Genomic DNA, 19,995 nt, shown 5'->3' on the forward strand with positions numbered 1-19,995 from the left:
AGTATTAAAATTTAAAATAATTACATGATTAAAATTAAAAGTTCTTTTTAATTGGTTTCAAACATTACTGTAAGAGTAAAAAAATATATTTTTTAAAAAATATATTAAAAGTCACTTGCATACCCGCCCGTAGGGCGGGTTTTACCTAGTTTGTTATATATTTTAGTACACGATACATGATTCAAAGAAGAAAAGATGCCCAAGCAAAGGAATATCTTCTTAAAAAGAAATTCATGTAGGTATTGTGTTGTTGTACTCTTCGTGAACGACATCATTTTTGTTCGGACAGTATGTTAGGCTTGGATTGGTAAGACTTGAGTGATCGCGGAAACATGGAAAAATTGTTAAGCTGCAAAAAAAAAAAAAGTTAACTACGGAAAAATTAAAAAAATTATGGAATGACGGAATATAAATTATATTAATTAAAATTTTATATGATATTTACTTTATTATAACAAAAAACAAACCCCAATAGTTAAACTAATTATTAAAAATGCGAAATAAAAATACTTTGCTTTTTATTATAAATATTTAGCTTATTTTCAATATTGACATCTTCTAATATTTTAAAAGAAATTTTAGCAATATTATAAAACAAATTATAGTATAATTTTATTTACAACATTACTATTTATCATTAAAAAATTATTGATATTTATTTAAACTTTTAAAATGATATTTATCATATCATTGGTAAATAATCTACTAAAACTCACTTTTCCACTTAATGAATTTTTTTTTTGTATTTGTAGCTCTGATTGGTAACCTTGCGGAATAGCGAAATGATGTTTCAAACGAGATTCCGCAAGGTTTTTTCCAATAAAAAATAGTTGCGGAATGAAGAAAAAAAACGCAATGTGGTATTATCATATAATTTAAAATGTGAAAGTGTTGATGTTGTAAATAATGTATTAAGACTCACTTTTCTACTTAATAGTTTTTTTCTTTATATTTTTGTCAGTGAAAAAATAACTTTTGTTGATTGGTAAAAAACTTGTAAAATCGCGATTAAATGTCATTATGCAATTCTGCAAAGTTAGCAATCATGGCCTAAGTTTCCTTTTCTTCTCTGAGAACAGAGCAATGGTTCATCAACCGATTTAGCTGATGAAAATGCCGTTTAACGTAAAGTGTTCGATATCGCAACCGGACCAAAATTCTCAAATATCCGAATGGTTACTATATTTCTGTATCCGAATAATCGAACCGAAATCAGAACCGAACCAAAAATCGAACGGGTACCCGAATATTTGAAAATCCAATTTTCATCTTTTTTATAGAAGATAAAATATTATCAACTCCACTCAAACCGGGGTTGGACAGGAAAAGTGAGAACATTGTAACCATCAGACCACGTTATCTTTAATTTACTCTCTTATATTATTAATATATATCTTATTTATAAATTAAAATACAATAAAACTTATAAAATTAGCACCTTAGTAATTCGTACATTGGTTGGATTGGTGAATATGTAAATATGTAACCAATATATTATATATATATATATATATATATATATATATATATATATATATTAAATGGTTATCCGAAACCAACTCGAAATAGAACCGGAGTCAAACTGAAACTAAACTGAATTTCATAAGTATCTATTGGATATATAAATGATTTATCCGATACATCCGAAACCAAATGGTTCCTATCCGAAACCAAATGGTTCCTATCCGAAACCATTTGGGTTAACCAGAGCTATAAGGTACGAACCAGTTTTTCTCATGAGTGCTAATGTGTTTGATGATATTTTCAGTGCTGCTTTCTCATGAGTGCTAATGTGTTTGATGATATTTTCAGTGCTGCTTCTTACCCACGGCAATATGAACATTTGACATGGATCCACAAATGTTTTTAGTGTTATTTTATAGGTTATAAAAAGCTATTTCATTATATTAGTTTATCAAATAGGTTGTGAAATTATAATAAAAAGATCCATAATAATTAAACATGATACAAAGACAACAAAACAAATTATGTATAGTTTACCATTCCTAATTTTCCCATTTATAAAACCTAATTTTCATATAAAGATCTATTTTTCTAAAACAAATTCTTTTAATATCAAAATTTTTTTGTGGTTCAATTTTTTTTAAATGCAATGAAAAATGTTAGACAAAAATATCGGTAAAAAGTTCATAATTTATGTTTCGCCCAATGCTATTAAATTTTTTAAGCCGGCACTAGATACTTAGTTTATCTTCTCTGATTACCTGATTACCGTCTTTGCTATCGAACTGTCAAACCTTGTTTTTGCTATCGAACTAACGTCTTTTAAGTCTTTTAACTTCCCAAACATTAATAGATCATCTGATTACCGAATTTAAACCTTGGTTTTATGCAGAACCTCTAAGAAATCCCATTCCAAGAAGAGCATATTGTGAAGTTCGATAGCAAAAACAATAGCAAGCTTGATTAGTCAAACAAATGGATCACGGAAGCTTCTAATATTTCCACTAACATTAACATAAACATTTATATTCATCTCTACATCCTGTACAATTCGAATCCGTTATTAATTGTATCCCGAAACAATCCATCAAAAAACCCAAGACTCATAGCGTCTCTGTTTAAGGTTCTTAGGCTTTCGATTTCACCGACATAGACACAACCTGTCGGATCCAATCGATGGCAAATATAATAAAAGTCTTAGATCTGTCTTCATCAATTAGGACCCCAACAGCTCAAGTACATGACTGTCCTGAGAGAGTCCTCAGCTTGCTTGGCCTTGTCACCATCTTTACCGGAAGACACGACGGTGGTGGACGAAGAAGAGAACCTGTTCGCCTGAGTAGCAGATCTCACATTATTTCGGATACGTTGATTCACCGATCGGATCATGTAATTCCACCTGCATAGACCTAATTGGTCTTTGGAGGCCTCCACAGCTCCAATAGTTGCTGCCACTAACCATGCTTTGCTCCTTGAACTCATCTTTTCTCTGTGTTTATTTTTCTTAATCGCAAAAACTCTTGCTTTGTTTTTTGTTGTGTAAATAGATAATTGCTTTGTGAAAGTTGTCGATGAAGAATATGAGATTTGATGAGTTCGTTTATATAATAGAGAAGACGAGGATTAGATTTTGCCGCTTGTTAGTGCAAAACCAGACGCTGTCTTCCCCTGGTTTTCCCAAGTTTTGTCGTTTAAGTTCGGTGAATTGACTAGTCGAATTACCATTGTACCCAACTCAGAACAAGTCGGACGAGGGTCAATATTGTCTTTTAAGAGGTCTTTGATTACGGCAAGTGTGGCTTCGCGCACCTGGTTTTCCTGTACTTTATTTGGCGCTCGTGCAAATATACTCGATTGATTATTTTTTTTAAACTCAACTTCATACTTTGTATTAACCAAGCTGTTTACTCACTTTTTTTTTGTTTTTTTTTTTAATTAAAAGTTTCATTTATTAATTCTTCCATAGAAGATATCACACAGTTACAAGAAAAAAGGAATTAAGCAAAATTGGTGGAACCTAAGAATTAATAGTTTTGATTCCTTAGCCACACTGCCAAGTTGTTGGGCACCAACTCCGGAGCTTCCGTCATCATCACTATTAGATATGGGCCTCGCTAAGTGCCAATGCCCAGAAGCTGACACGGCCCGATCCTAAAACTGAGCCTAAGACAGGAGCGACACGACGAAGCCCATAAAAGGAAGCAAGGTCCGCGCCGAATGCCATCATCACATCAGGGTGAGCAGTTCACCAACTCCCTGAGACGACCTGACAACACGCCACCGAACGATAGGAAGGAATAGGCCGAGGCTCCTACCGCGGCGCCGAACCTACTCACTGACAATCCACCGATCACTGTAGCGTGTCAGAAAGTAATCACGACGCACCCACAAAACCACGCAACTAAAATCTATAAAAGAAGGAAAAAGGATTACGGAGAGGGGAGGGAAAAATAGAGAGAAAAAGACTAGGGAGATAAAAGTAACGAGAATCCCAAGTTCGTCTTTACGACTAGGAGTTCTTCTTTTATTCTTCGCTTTGGCTTTTTGTAAACACTTCCTTAAACGAAACCTTTGGCCCCCATTAATTATACTTATATCTTTGTTTAGTCTATAAATTCCCTGTTACCGGATTTAGGATTCAACAATTGGCGCCCACCGTGAGGCTGAAAGGTTTCTAACGCACGAAATAGAGTCCACTAAAAAGCCGAAATATGCCGTCCTTACCGACGTCATACGAGTCATTTAAAAACGAATTGCATACTGGACCAAAAAATTTTTTTTTGGCTAAATCCCGTACTCAGCCGTGAGGCGGAGACAACCTCTCTCTCATGTAAAGTGTAAACCTTTGAATATTTTAGGAGTAGCAACATATACAGTAGAATCTCTATAAATTAATAATATTGAGACTATAAAATTTTAATAATTTATAAAGATATTAATTTACAAAAGTTTTCTTATTTAGATTTTTTATTTTAAAATACATTTATTTTAAGATAAGAAAAATATTTGATTTTAGTGTATTTTATTTTTTGAAATTTGACATTTATATTAATTTTATTATATTATTTGGTATATTTAATATATATTGCATATAACTTAACTGTCGGTTTAGATATTGATATCACTCAAATTACCTTAATGAGTGAATTACTCTCTCAAATAAGAGGTTCAGATGTAGTACTTAGTGATCAAATCCACATAGACTCTAGGGTTACATAATAGATTTACAGTCTTCGAAATAAAGTTAGATTAATAGGTATTAAGCAGTAAATGAAGTGGTGAGCAAGGCCGTTGCTCGATTGGTTTGATTTGAGGTTGTTAACAGTTGAGAAAATAGCTAGATTCAGGTATATTCTCATTTATGATAAGTAAGCAACTTAATTTGGGTTTTTAGGGTTTTATGGATATTAATTGTTCTCGAACTCAAACTTAAGTAAAATCAATTAGATTATATACAGTGAAACCTCTATAAATTAATAATGTTGTGACTACACCAAAACTATATTTTTTTTATTAATTTATAGAGATATTAATTTATCGATATACTAATTGAACCAAAAACTCAATTTGGGACTATAAAATTATAGTATTTTATAGATATTTTTAGTGTATATTAATTTATAGATTAATAATTTAAAGAGGTTATATTGTATGTCTGCAGCTCTGATTTCAACTTTCGTGTATTAATCACGAGAAAGTGTCGATCTATGATTCTTAAAGAATATCGATCAATACACCTTTCAAAATATTGATCGACACAACGATTATCGCGTCGATCGATGCTTTCTTCCAGAAAGCTTTACGAGCGGGTTTGATTAGTGTTCTCTAATTTATTAGACTAGTTCTCGTGTGTATCTAGTCAGTCAAATCATACGAGTTTAGTTTCAGATATTGAGTCAAGCTATGTTTTTTTTCAATTAATCCTAGGATCTAAGTTAAAGGATGATCAATCCTAAACTTAGCATTAAGAATAACTAAGTGAAGAACTATATTTTAAACATCCTAGCAACAGTTCAAGTTAGCGATACATATATCAATCTAATGAGAAACCTAAATCTAACAGTAAGACTACTTAGACATATTCATAAGAAACATAGTTTTGATGGTCTGAATAATACTTAAATAAATGAATAGCAAGAGAAACAATAAATAGAGTAATGAAAGCAAGGGAGTTCAAGATATTCTCTGTTATGCAGTTCTGATCTCTCTCTCCAATGGTAAGTTATCTCTCTCTCCAATGGTGGTTGGTTACTTCTCTCCAAAACTAGGTCTAAAAGGTCTATAGGTAAGTTTGCCTCTAAAATGGTACAAAAGCATAATAATATAGCCTAAAAGACGGTCAAGTACTTAAAATGTAATTATTGGAACTTTTGTAAGACTTGCAATCTTTTAATTTGTCATTAACTCACGGATGGCTTCGATGTCGACCGATGGTAGCAATCCACTGTCGATCGATTATTCTTGGTGATCGTCGGTCGACATTCTGACTCAATAATCGACTATTTCTCTGTTTCTAGCAAAGCTCTCAAAAATCTTCAAATTGCCCCAATTACATCATTTTCTTCAAGTAAGTACTTGAACCTTTAATTACCCTAAAAATGATCCAAATACATATAAAAGATTCTATAAACCTATATAAATCATGGCTAAAAATGTGTAAAATTCATGGCCTATCAGATATAATATTATTTAATTTCATCAAAAATATATTAAGTGTTAAAAAAATATAAAGATAATTTTATTGTGAATATAAAAAATAATATAATAATAAGTTTTTTACTTATATAAAATATGTATATATATATATAATTTATTAATTTTATAATTAGACCATATATTTACATAGAATTTTCTAAAAAAATATTATCTTATTATTTTAATAATTTGTGTCAAATTTTGAACCAGCCCAAGTTGGGAGTAGCAAAATTTATTAATTTATAGAAATTATTAATTTATTTAGTATTAATTTATAAAAGTTCTACTGTATCTACAAAAAATGTTTTTGGGTCAAAAACATATATATATATAAATAAAAATAAGAAAAATAAGTTCAATTACCCGATGTGACACTTTTTTAAACTGTGTTTAAAACTAAGTTCCTCACTTCATTGTTTCATTTCTCATTTAATTTTTTTTTTTTGACGATTGAATATACTAGATTCTAGTGCTAGTTACAATTTTTTCAAAAGAGTAATAGGAGTGGGCACTTTACCCGATATCCAAAGTGGTATCCGAACCCGATCCGAAAAACCCAAACCGAAATCCAAATCGAAGTAGTAAAATACCCGAACGGGTATTGAATAAAGAGAGATTGGATACCCGAACCCGAACCCGAATGGATATCCGAAGATAACCGAACATATGTATAATTAACCTTATATTTCTAGTTTACATCTCTCAGTTTATATAAAATATTTATATTGATACTAAACATACTTTAAGTTTATATGATATACATACAATTACGAAAAAAATGATTTGGCTACTCATTTAAAATGCATGTCAAGTTTTTTATTTCAAAAATTAACAAAAAGTTACATCCAAAAAAATAACTAAATTAATGCCTTTTTAGTTTTAAAATGTTATGTCCAAATCTATTAACCATTCAATCTATTAAAAATAAAAAAATTAGTTAACCGAAAGTTATATTTTTAAATACGAGAAACTTGAGAAATGAAAATTTTTTTTTTTTCAAAATCTAAATATCCGAACCCGATCCGAAATAACCGAATCCGAACTAAAAATATCCGAACCCGACCCGAAGTATAGAAATACCCGAACGGGTTCTACACCTCTATACCGAAATACCCGAAAATCCGAAATACCCGATCCGAACCTGAACGGGTATCCGAACACCCACCCCTAAAGAGTAATACAACCAACGACCACCGAATTAGCCGGAAAATCTACCAGAAAAGTCTAACAAATCATAATTCTGTGTTTTTTTTTTCCTTTTGTCAAAAAGTTAGTTCCAACAGTTAGTCCTTAGATACCTAAGATTGCTAGATGTGGGTACAATTAAGAAGGTAGAGTAATAAGAAAACAAAACTGAGGCTATACAATAAAACAAACGCCAATAACAACAAGAACTAGCTAACTGTTCTTATAATTCTAGTCATTGCTGTAGTTCTTTAAATATACTCCATCTGTTCTTTAATGATAGTTTTTTTAAAAAAAAAAGTTGGTTTCATAAAGATATATTTTTTGTATGTTTCTATGAAAAAATTGTATACTTCAAGAAAATTATTTGATTTTATTGAATTACTATTAATTAAAAATTATTAAAAATTAAAAATTACTCAAAACGATACATTTATTATAGTAATTTAATGTGTTTTTTAATATGTGTAAAAATATTAAAAAATTTGTTTTGTGGAGCAGAGAGAGTATTATTTTGGGCTTTTTTGCTAAATAACCAAAAAAAAGAGAAATTAGATTTTGGGAGAGAGAGTAGAAAGAGTTAGGAAGAGAAAGTAAGAGAAAGAAAAAAATTTTGGTTAGATTTTTAATTTTGTTTTTTTCTTAGCTATTTAGCCTAATTTCCCTATTATTTTCTTCCAGAGCTATAAGGTACGAACCAGTATTTCTCGTTGGTACTGATGTGTTTGATCGTAGTGTAGTTAATCTTCTCCTTGTGACTAATGTCTTTCAGTTATTTTAACTTCCCAAACATTAATAGATCATGTGATTATCGTATTTAAGGCTTGGTTTAATGCAGAACCTCTAAGAAAGGAAAATTAGATGATATAATCAAACAAAAACTCATAACCGAAACTTGAGAAATACCAGATCCTTGAGAAATGAAAATTTTTTTTTTTCAAAATCTAAATATCCGAACCCGATCCGAAATAACCGAATCCGAACTAAAAATATCCGAACCCGACCCGAAGTATAGAAATACCCGAACGGGTTCTACACCTCTATACCGAAATACCCGAAAATCCGAAATACCCGATCCGAACCTGAACGGGTATCCGAACACCCACCCCTAAAGAGTAATACAACCAACGACCACCGAATTAGCCGGAAAATCTACCAGAAAAGTCTAACAAATCATAATTCTGTGTTTTTTTTTTCCTTTTGTCAAAAAGTTAGTTCCAACAGTTAGTCCTTAGATACCTAAGATTGCTAGATGTGGGTACAATTAAGAAGGTAGAGTAATAAGAAAACAAAACTGAGGCTATACAATAAAACAAACGCCAATAACAACAAGAACTAGCTAACTGTTCTTATAATTCTAGTCATTGCTGTAGTTCTTTAAATATACTCCATCTGTTCTTTAATGATAGTTTTTTTTTTTAAAAAGTTGGTTTCATAAAGATATATTTTTGTATGTTTCTATGAAAAAATTGTATACTTCAAGAAAATTATTTGATTTTATTGAATTACTATTAATTAAAAATTATTAAAAATTATTAAAAATTACTCAAAACGATACATTTATTATAGTAATTTAATGTGTTTTTTTAATATGTGTAAAAATATTAAAAAATTTGTTTTGTGGAGCAGAGAGAGTATTATTTTGGGCTTTTTTGCTAAATAACCAAAAAAAAAGAGAAATTAGATTTTGGGAGAGAGAGTAGAAAGAGATAGGAAGAGAAAGTAAGAGAAAAAAGAAAATTTTGGTTAGATTTTTAATTTTGTTTTTTTCTTAGCTATTTAACCTAATTTCCCTATTATTTTCTTCCAGAGCTATAAGGTACGAACCAGTATTTCTCGTTGGTACTGATGTGTTTGATCGTAGTGTAGTTAATCTTCTCTGTGTGACTAATGTCTTTCAGTTATTTTAACTTCCCAAACATTAATAGATCATGTGATTATCGTATTTAAGGCTTGGTTTAATGCAGAACCTCTAAGAAAGGAAAATTAGATGATATAATCAAACAAAAACTCATAATTCATTTTTTTTTTAACTTCATTATAATCTTATTCAATCGATGAAATTACAAAGTCATAATGTAACAGGGTTGTGATGAATCTAGGAACATAATTATAACAACAGAACAAATTTCCATATGGAATATGGGTCTTTGATAAGATATCTGCAACTTTATTTCCTTGTCTTCGGGTCCAAGTAATCTCCACAGCTTCAAATTTATTCATCCACCATTTTATCTCCCTTTTCCAATTATAAGAATCAAACTGTAGCACCTGCGAATTAAGGATGTTCACGACCTTGCTATTATCTCCTTCCATCTGGACCTTTTTATAACCCCTTATCCAACAATGTTGTAATGCTAGTAGAAAAGCTTGAAACTCGGCTTCAATAGGTGAATTTACTTTATGTCCAATCGCATGAGCTGCTTCAAGATATATACCTTTAGAGTCTCGGAGAATCCATCCTGCTTTCGCTGGTGTGTCTGTATTGGTGAAAGACCCATCATAGTTGCATTTAAAATATCCCTCTTGTGGTCTTTTCCAACGAGTAGCCGCATTTTCATTTACTACTGATATTCCTCCAAACGTAGAACCATATGTAGTCCATTCAACAGCATCAGCTCGTGCTTGTTTAAGAACTACCCCCCATTCTAGTGATTTTTGTTGGAAGACGAGTGCATTTCTGCTTTTCCATATTCTCCATAAGATACTAATTGGCAAATCTTTGATGTGTTGTAACATGGTCGAGGTATTGCATGTGAGACAGACTTCTATCTTTTCCTCTAAAGTTCTTGTCGGATCATAGAGAGTTGGATGAGCTATTCCTGACGCTCGCCATATACGTTGAGCATATGGACAATCAAATAAGAGGTGTTTCTCTGTCTCAGGACCTAGGCAGCATCGCAAACACTGATCATTTGGAGTGATGTGTCTTCTTCGTAGATTACTTCCCACTGCAAGGGATTTTGATAGAGTCTTCCATAGGAAATGTTTTACTTTTGGTGGTGAACTGCATTTCCATAGTTTTTGCTTGATCAACGGTTCTCCCCACGGAGGGATGATTGGATCTGAATGAGGTAAATGAGTATTTAACCAATATCCCGATTTAACAGTGTAGATTCCGGAATCTGTATAGTGCCAACCCAACAGATCTAGCTCCGCTTTTGAACTTATTTTCAGTCGCAGTATATGTTCCACATCCTCTGGTATCACCCTTGCTTGTATTTTTTGAATGTCCCACCCTGAACCATCTTTGTTGATATAGTCACTGACACTTTCCAATATATTGTTTCCATCAACTGAACGTGGGGGTCGGGGTGGATGTGTTGGAAGCCAAGGATCCGTCCACATGCTTACTGTCATCCCCTTACCAATAACAAATCTCATACCTTGTTTGAGTAAATCATGTCCATGAAGTAGAGATTTCCAAGCATATGATGCCTTCTTCTTCAAGACTGCAGTTAGTATACTTCCATCCGAGAAATATCGAGCTTTAAGCATTCTTGCTACTAGACTTTGGGGTTGTTGTAGAATGCGCCACACTTGTTTCCCAAGAAGAGCTTGATTGAATTTTTCCAGGTCCCGAAAACCCAAACCACCTTCTTTCTTTGGTACACAGATACGATCCCAACTATACCAATGCATGCCTTTCCTTTCCCCCGAGCTCCACCAAAATTTAGCTAAGATAGCATTAATTTCTTTACAGATCATCTTCGGTAGCCGAAACACATTCATCGTGTATATTGGCATAGCCAGAGCAACTGCTTTCAAGAGAATCTCCTTTCCTCCATGTGATAGGAATCTTTTATTCCACCCTTGAGTTGCTGCTTTAACTTTATCAATAATGTACTGAAACATCTTGCCTTTCTTGCTCCCAAATTGTTCTGGCAATCCAAGATACTTTCCATGTCCACCAACATTATGTATGCCCAACAGGTTGCGCATTCGCCTTTTAACATCCTCAGTCACCTTGCTGCCAAATATGATTGATGATTTTTGCAAATTAATAGCTTGCCCTGACACTGACTCATAGATGTTAAATATGTGTTTCAGTCTCTTTCCAGCTCTAGGATTCGCCAGTGTGAAGAAGAGAGAATCATCAGCAAACAAGAGATGATTCACAGCCGGCGCTTGCATTGCAATCTTAACCCCCATCAGAGAACGATCCATCATAGCTTGATTCATCAGATGAGATAACACTTCAGTACAAAGGATAAATAAATACGGGGATAATGGATCTCCCTGGCGCAGACCACGGTGCGGTGTAATATATCCTTCAGGTACTCCATTAATTAAGACTGAGAAACGGACTGAAGTAACACAAGACATAATCCACTTGATCCATTTTGTGTGAAAACCCATTCTAGTCATTGTTTCCTCCAGAAAACACCATTCAAGCCGATCATAGGCCTTAGTAATATCCGTTTTTACTGCCATATAGGAGGTAGCTTGTCGCTTACGTACCTTCAGTGAATGTAATATCTCGTGTGCCATGATGATGTTATCTGATATCATTCGCCCAGGGATGAAAGCCGCTTGATTCTCAGTAATAATTCCACTTAGATGCTGCTTCAGGCGGTTTATAAGTATCTTTGATATGATCTTATAGGTAACATTGCATAAAGCAATTGGTCGAAAATCAGTCATACCATTAGGGGGGTATACTTTCGGTATTAGACATATGTTGGTGTGGTTCATTGTTTCATCAAAACCATCTTCATGGAAGAACTGATTCACTTCGCGTATGATATCCTCCTTTACCACATCCCAATGTTGATGAAAGAAAACTGCAGAGAATCCATCTGGACCAGGAGCTTTATGCGGCCCTATTTGAAATACTGCATCTCTTATTTCTTCCTCTGATATATCGCGAACTAGATCTTCATTCATTGCCGCATTAACCCTCTGACCAAAGCCCTGAAAAACCTGAGGGAAGTGTCTGCTGATGTCATTCTGCGAGGTGTACAGATTGTCAAAGTAGTTCGTTGCGACCATTGCAATATTCGTATGGCCTCGTTGAAAGACACCATGCTCATCTTGTATCGAAGTTAACGTGTTCTTGATTCTTCTTGTACGGGAGACTGAGTGAAAATAGCTGGTGTTTTTGTCTCCTGCTCTTAGCCACATGATTCGACTTTTTTGCTTCCAAAATATTTCCTCTTCTATATAAGCCTGATCAAGGTCCTCCTTTATAACATTTGTTTCCTCCGTCGAGATGGAGTTCGAACTCATAGCATTATCTAGTTTAGCTCGTAGAACCTTGATTCTCTCCTCTGCATTTGTGCGATTACATCTCTTCCAGTTAGATATCTGTTGTCGGCATCTGCTTAATCGATGTGTAAGAGGTATTTGAAGAAAAGTTGATTGACCTGATCCCCTCCAACCCCTCTGAACAGCTTCTCTAAAGCCTTCTTTATCAGACATGCGACTATCATATCTGAAATGTCTTCTTGGTTGTTCTCTCTCAGATGATAAGTATGTAACCAAAGGCCGATGATCCGATTCTCCTAATTCCAAAAAGACTGTCTCTGAGGCTGGGAAGTCCGTAAACCATCTTGTGTTTGCCATAACTCTGTCTAAACAACAGTGAACCATGTCATTCCCTCTCTTGCCAGACCAGGAGAAACGATTACCAACTGCAGGTAAATCACTAAAGTCGCATTGTCTCATCATCATCTTGAAGTCTGTAAAAGAAGCCTCTGGTCTCGTTCTTCCTCCAACTTTCTCATGATTTCCTAATATTTCATTGAAATCACCTAGAGCCATCCAAGATACATTATATCATTTTTTTCCTCTTCTCTCTTCCTATCATTTTTCTACAAAACTAATTATTGTTGTAAAATAAGCAAAAGTCTGATGTTGTTCTTCTTTATATATTATTTTATGTTTAGTAATAAAAGAGAAAAATAGGCGTGAGATGATAATGAGATGATGGAGAGTAACGAGAAAAAGAGGTAAAAGCTAATCTAATTATATTCTTCTATCTCAATCAGATATACTCTTTATATAGTAGAGCAAAGTCGGTGGACGGTGTGAAGCGATTCGCTCCCTGTCTTCAACCTAAAGGTCTGATCGAGACCTTGTCCTTAACTTGCTTCTCCTTGACGTAACCTTGTCGCATGTTGACTTAGTCAATGTCGGGTGAATTTTATAGAACTTATGTTCTGTTCCCCGACTGAAGCTTTGGTTTCTTGCTTAAATTTGCTTGCGCTATTCACCATGGGAGGTATCAGTTTCAAGTTCTCTTCATCAAAGAGCCGATAGGAGTTTGGATGTCTTGTTGCTTAGGAGCTTTCATCACTGCTTTCATCTATGTTTGTTAGCTTTTATCTTTAGGTTTTTGCTTTTAATCGACATGTATTATGTTTCCAGGGATTGATCTTTATCCGCTGGTTTAAGACTCCGAGAGTTTGTTTAACTCGTCGGCTTTGGTTATCAGTTGTTGGCTTGACCTTCAGTTTGTTCTTATGTAAAAGATTCCAGTTAATGAATATAATCTTTCAGTGTTAAAAAAAAAGTAGAGCAAAGTCGGTTAAGAATCAGATATTTCACAAATAAATATTAAACAATAACATCAGTCAGTGATTTAATGGAGAAATAATAATATAATATGCAAAATGGATAATCATCTAAAACTTTATCTCATAACAATTATTACTCCTTTTTTTTTTAAAACCACAAATAAGCCTTTTAAGAAATCCCATTCCAAGAAGAGCATATTGTGAAGTTCGATAGCAAAAACAATAGCAAGCTTGATTAGTCAAACAAATGGATCACGGAAGCTTCTAATATTTCCACTAACATTAACATAAACATTTATATTCATCTCTACATCCTGTACAATTCGAATCCGTTATTAATTGTATCCCGAAACAATCCATCAAAAAACCCAAGACTCATAGCGTCTCTGTTTAAGGTTCTTAGGCTTTCGATTTCACCGACATAGACACAACCTGTCGGATCCAATCGATGGCAAATATAATAAAAGTCTTAGATCTGTCTTCATCAATTAGGACCCCAACAGCTCAAGTACATGACTGTCCTGAGAGAGTCCTCAGCTTGCTTGGCCTTGTCACCATCTTTACCGGAAGACACGACGGTGGTGGACGAAGAAGAGAACCTGTTCGCCTGAGTAGCAGATCTCACATTATTTCGGATACGTTGATTCACCGATCGGATCATGTAATTCCACCTGCATAGACCTAATTGGTCTTTGGAGGCCTCCACAGCTCCAATAGTTGCTGCCACTAACCATGCTTTGCTCCTTGAACTCATCTTTTCTCTGTGTTTATTTTTCTTAATCGCAAAAACTCTTGCTTTGTTTTTTGTTGTGTAAATAGATAATTGCTTTGTGAAAGTTGTCGATGAAGAATATGAGATTTGATGAGTTCGTTTATATAATAGAGAAGACGAGGATTAGATTTTGCCGCTTGTTAGTGCAAAACCAGACGCTGTCTTCCCCTGGTTTTCCCAAGTTTTGTCGTTTAAGTTCGGTGAATTGACTAGTCGAATTACCATTGTACCCAACTCAGAACAAGTCGGACGAGGGTCAATATTGTCTTTTAAGAGGTCTTTGATTACGGCAAGTGTGGCTTCGCGCACCTGGTTTTCCTGTACTTTATTTGGCGCTCGTGCAAATATACTCGATTGATTATTTTTTTAAACTCAACTTCATACTTTGTATTAACCAAGCTGTTTACTCACTTTTTTTTTTGTTTTTTTTTTTAATTAAAAGTTTCATTTATTAATTCTTCCATAGAAGATATCACACAGTTACAAGAAAAAAGGAATTAAGCAAAATTGGTGGAACCTAAGAATTAATAGTTTTGATTCCTTAGCCACACTGCCAAGTTGTTGGGCACCAACTCCGGAGCTTCCGTCATCATCACTATTAGATATGGGCCTCGCTAAGTGCCAATGCCCAGAAGCTGACACGGCCCGATCCTAAAACTGAGCCTAAGACAGGAGCGACACGACGAAGCCCATAAAAGGAAGCAAGGTCCGCGCCGAATGCCATCATCACATCAGGGTGAGCAGTTCACCAACTCCCTGAGACGACCTGACAACACGCCACCGAACGATAGGAAGGAATAGGCCGAGGCTCCTACCGCGGCGCCGAACCTACTCACTGACAATCCACCGATCACTGTAGCGTGTCAGAAAGTAATCACGACGCACCCACAAAACCACGCAACTAAAATCTATAAAAGAAGGAAAAAGGATTACGGAGAGGGGAGGGAAAAATAGAGAGAAAAAGACTAGGGAGATAAAAGTAGCGAGAATCCCAAGTTCGTCTTTACGACTAGGAGTTCTTCTTTTATTCTTCGCTTTGGCTTTTTGTAAACACTTCCTTAAACGAAACCTTTGGCCCCCATTAATTATACTTATATCTTTGTTTAGTCTATAAATTCCCTGTTACCGGATTTAGGATTCAACAATTGGCGCCCACCGTGAGGCTGAAAGGTTTCTAACGCACGAAATAGAGTCCACTAAAAAGCCGAAATATGCCGTCCTTACCGACGTCATACGAGTCATTTAAAAACGAATTGCATACTGGACCAAAAAAAAAAATTTTGGCTAAATCCCGTACTCAGCCGTGAGGCGGAGACAACCTCTTTCTCATGTAAAGTGTAAACCTTTGAATATTTTAGGAGTAGCAACATATACAGTAGAATCTCTATAAATTAATAATATTGAGACTATAAAATTTTAATAATTTATAAAGATATTAATTTACAAAAGTTTTCTTATTTAGATTTTTTATTTTAAAATACATTTATTTTAAGATAAGAAAAATATTTGATTTTAGTGTATTTTATTTTTTGAAATTTGACATTTATATTAATTTTATTATATTATTTGGTATATTTAATATATATTGCATATAACTTAACTGTCGGTTTAGATATTGATATCACTCAAATTACCCTAATGAGTAAATTACTCTCTCAAATAAGAGGTTCAGATGTAGTACTTAGTGATCAAATCCACATAGACTCTAGGGTTACACAATAGATTTACAGTCTTCAAAATAAAGTTAGATTAATAGATATTAAGCAGTAATACTTTGTATTAACCAAGCTGTTTACTCACTTTTTTTTTTTTTTTTTTTAAAAAAAGTTTCATTTAATAATTCTCCCATAGAAGATATCACACAGTTACAAGAGAAAAGGAATTAAGCAAAATTGGTACAACCTAAGAATTAGGAAGCATGATGCATAAGAACTTAACCAAATTGGCATAATCCCTTATATATTAAAGCATAAGTCACTTGAACACATATATCATTGTTTTACAATTTTTTTTTTTAAATTACACTGCATTCCTTTATTTTCAGAAAACTTTGTAATTGCCAAAAAAATAATCGAGGACCTCTTAAAAAACAAAAGACAATCAAAAGTAACAAATTCTTTAACCGCCAAAAAAGTAATCCATGACCTCACTTGTGTCCAAAATCAAGCAAGGGTAGATGCTACATGTTGCAGAGTGGAACGAGTTGCTTCTTCACTGGAAAATTTACCAAAGCCGGTGGCCGCATCCAAACTCTGAAGAACAAATCTGAAATTGATTCTATTTGCTTAAATGCCTCTGCCTCAAAAACTTCAACATTTACACCAGATGTGAATTCACCAAAAAGCTTTAAGCAATTGACCTCAGTCATTGTCGAAACACTTACGGAGAGTAAGCTTCAACTTTTCTTAAATTGGATCAACCGATGAAGACAAACATGCAATACTTGATTCTTTATCTTATTGAAATACTTTGGCCTATCACAATTTACAAGCGAAGATTGACTTCCTCAAAAGATAGAGATCAAGCATAACTGATAATAAGGTATAAGATCTCAGAAAAGCAATATGGATATGTAAAGATGAAGAAAGAGAGTACCCTTGAGATATTGCTGATCAAACAAGATCGGACCTTTATTGATTCAATCCGAAACAGAGGAAAACATCATCGTTGTAACCAGCTCTGTTTATGGTTGAAACACACACCAAAAGACTCGCCATAGCGAAGAGCTAGATCCGCATTCAGAAAATCAAGATCGATTTATTGATCGAAAAAAATTTACAAACAGAAAAGGGAGCTCAATTTCTTTCCCTTTGAAAATAGAAATCCAATAAGAGGGGTGAAGTAACCGAAAGAAAATAATTCATTACTCTATTTTTCAATTTCTAGCGGAATAAAAGGTTAATTTACTCCATAAATAAAATAATTCATTTTTATTTGTTTATTACTCTATTTTCATTTTTAAGTAGAGTAGGATTGAAGTAAAATTCAACTCTACTATAAAATTACTCTATTTTGGAAAAAAAATTTTTATATTAGAGATACTCTTAATATGTGCATGTAAGGTCAGCCAAAGTACAGTATCGAATTTATCGATAATTATTTTTGGGAAAAATGGCATAATATAAATGGCAATCCACGGGTAAAGATTCTAAAGAACCAATAATATAGTAAATCACAATTGTTCAATATTAATAAACGTCAAACTACCATTGTAAAATGTCCTTTAAATTACGTAGGAATTACTTTATCAATTGGCTTAGCAAACAAGAGGACCAAAAACGTTAAGCGGTACATTTTGGGAAAATATTCTGACATCTGTAAATCTTAAATCTTCGATTTGGTGTAAATGTTACAACTTTAATAAAACCTAGTGGTTGGCCCGAGATTCACCTAGAAAATTTGTATTTATGAAATATTTTATTTCACTTTTGTTTTTATTTAGAAAGTTGGATTATATATTATATGTGAATTATTATTTCCTTGGTTCATATTTTTTTAATACTTTTTTCGGTTGAAATTATTTGATATTATGAAATTCAACCTTCGTTTCGTTGAAGTTAACTAATTTTCATAGTACAATTCTTGGAAAAAAAATTAAAGGCCATTTTATCACGAGAAATTCTTGGGTTCACCCCCTAGAGTGAACCTATAGATTCACCAACCAATAGTGTTTGAGTATTTGATATTTGATATCTTTTAAAAAAGGAAACAAAATTGAATTTCCAAATTAGATTATATTTTAAAATAAAATAATAAAAATACATGAAAATAGTTACAAAAAATAAATTAATTAATATTGTTAAGTCTTCAGCAAAATACTAAACCCTATACCCTAAATCCTAAACCCTAAACGTTGAAACCTTAAACTTTGGATAAACTCTAAACGTTGAAAAATCTTAAACCCTAAATCATACATTAAAAACTAAATTTTAATAACACTAAACCCTAAATCCTAATCACTAAACCCTAAACCCTTGGGTAAACTATGAACCCTTGGATAAATCATAAACTCTAGGGTTTAATTTTAAATATTTTTGATTTAGAGTTTATGATTTATCCAAGGGTTCAGGGTTTAGTGATTAGGGTTTAGGGTTTAGTGTTATTAAGATTTAGTTTTTAATGTATGATTTAGGGTTTAAAATTTTCCAATGGTTTATGGTTTATCTAAGATTTAAAGTTTATAATTTAGGGTTTAGAGTTTAGGATTTAGGATATAGGATTTAGTATTTTGCTAAAGGTTTAACAATATTTATTTATTTTTATTTTGTAACTATTTTTATGTATTTTTATTGTTTTATTTTAAAAATATAATCTTATTTGGAAATTCAATTTTGTTTCCTTTTTTAAAAGATATCAAATATCAAATACTTAAACACTATTGGTTGGTGAACCTACAGGTTCACTCTAGGGGGTGAACCCAAGAATTTCTCTTTTATCACATAAACTTGATGTGATATGAATAATCATACCATAACAGAATAACCGACAAAACATAGAGCCTTATGAAAAGATCGAGAAATTCTAGCTAAAAAATGAGCAGTCTCATTATGTTCCCGAAGAATATAGGATATCCTGAAATCATTAAATCTTCTCTTCAGTTTTTGTATCTCGTTTAGGTCTGTCAATAAAGTCGGCCATGCCTGGGACTCATTTATCATCGGTATCAGGTCTTTACAATCAGTTCCAAAATGCTGACATGTTGAATGTTGCAACATGCTGTCCATTTCTCAGTTTAGCGCTTCCAGCTCCGAATGCAAAGCAGATTCTCTTCATCTTTGATTTCTTAACCCATAAGTTATGTGTGTCCAGAGCTATCTTCCAAACCCATCGACATCCACTGAAGATTGATGTAGAGGTCCAATAATCATCTATCAAGCATATATTCTCTAAGCTTAAGACCTCAGATGTTACTAATGATGTATGATTCACCCCATCAGTTGGTTCCTTTGCTGTGAACCATGCTTGACATTCTCCTTATGCATATCTGATAAGCTCAAGTGGGTCTCTACCAATCCCTCTGAATATTTATCATTACCTTCTTTCTATAGATACCAAATTATCTATGGATAAAGATCTCTGTCCATTTACGAGTCTTCAATACTTTTCTTCCTCCAAAAAAAGATAATCCATGTTAGTGTTTATGATGGGCACATGGGACATATTTTGATGAGAGGGTGTAAAGGCAAGAGTGTCGAGACCATGCTTACGTGGATATTTAAAGATAGCATGATTTACAGACTCATCAAGTTCTATACATCTTAGACAAATATCATCACCTCGCATATGGAGACGATTCAAATTCCTTGTCACTACTACATGTCATCTGATTAAATAAAATGACAGATTATTTGAAAAGCATTT

General features: G+C 33.3%; 2 protein-coding genes across 2 annotated transcripts; both read right to left on the reverse strand.

Moving 5' to 3' along the window:
- Positions 1 to 2,440: 2,440 nt before the first annotated feature.
- Positions 2,441 to 3,058, reverse strand: LOC106421022. The gene has a single exon (XM_013861869.3). It carries the CDS (start codon positions 2,944 to 2,946, stop codon positions 2,677 to 2,679), a length of 270 nt encoding a protein of 89 aa, XP_013717323.1. The 5' UTR covers positions 2,947 to 3,058; the 3' UTR covers positions 2,441 to 2,676.
- An 11,052-nt stretch (positions 3,059 to 14,110) lies between these two features.
- LOC106421021 lies at positions 14,111 to 14,616 on the reverse strand. The gene has a single exon (XM_013861868.3). It carries the CDS (start codon positions 14,614 to 14,616, stop codon positions 14,347 to 14,349), a length of 270 nt encoding a protein of 89 aa, XP_013717322.1. The 3' UTR covers positions 14,111 to 14,346.
- Positions 14,617 to 19,995: the final 5,379 nt, after the last annotated feature.

Source organism: Brassica napus, chromosome A9 (assembly GCF_020379485.1).
Source record: "Brassica napus cultivar Da-Ae chromosome A9, Da-Ae, whole genome shotgun sequence".
NCBI classification, from domain to species: Eukaryota; Viridiplantae; Streptophyta; class Magnoliopsida; order Brassicales; family Brassicaceae; genus Brassica; species Brassica napus.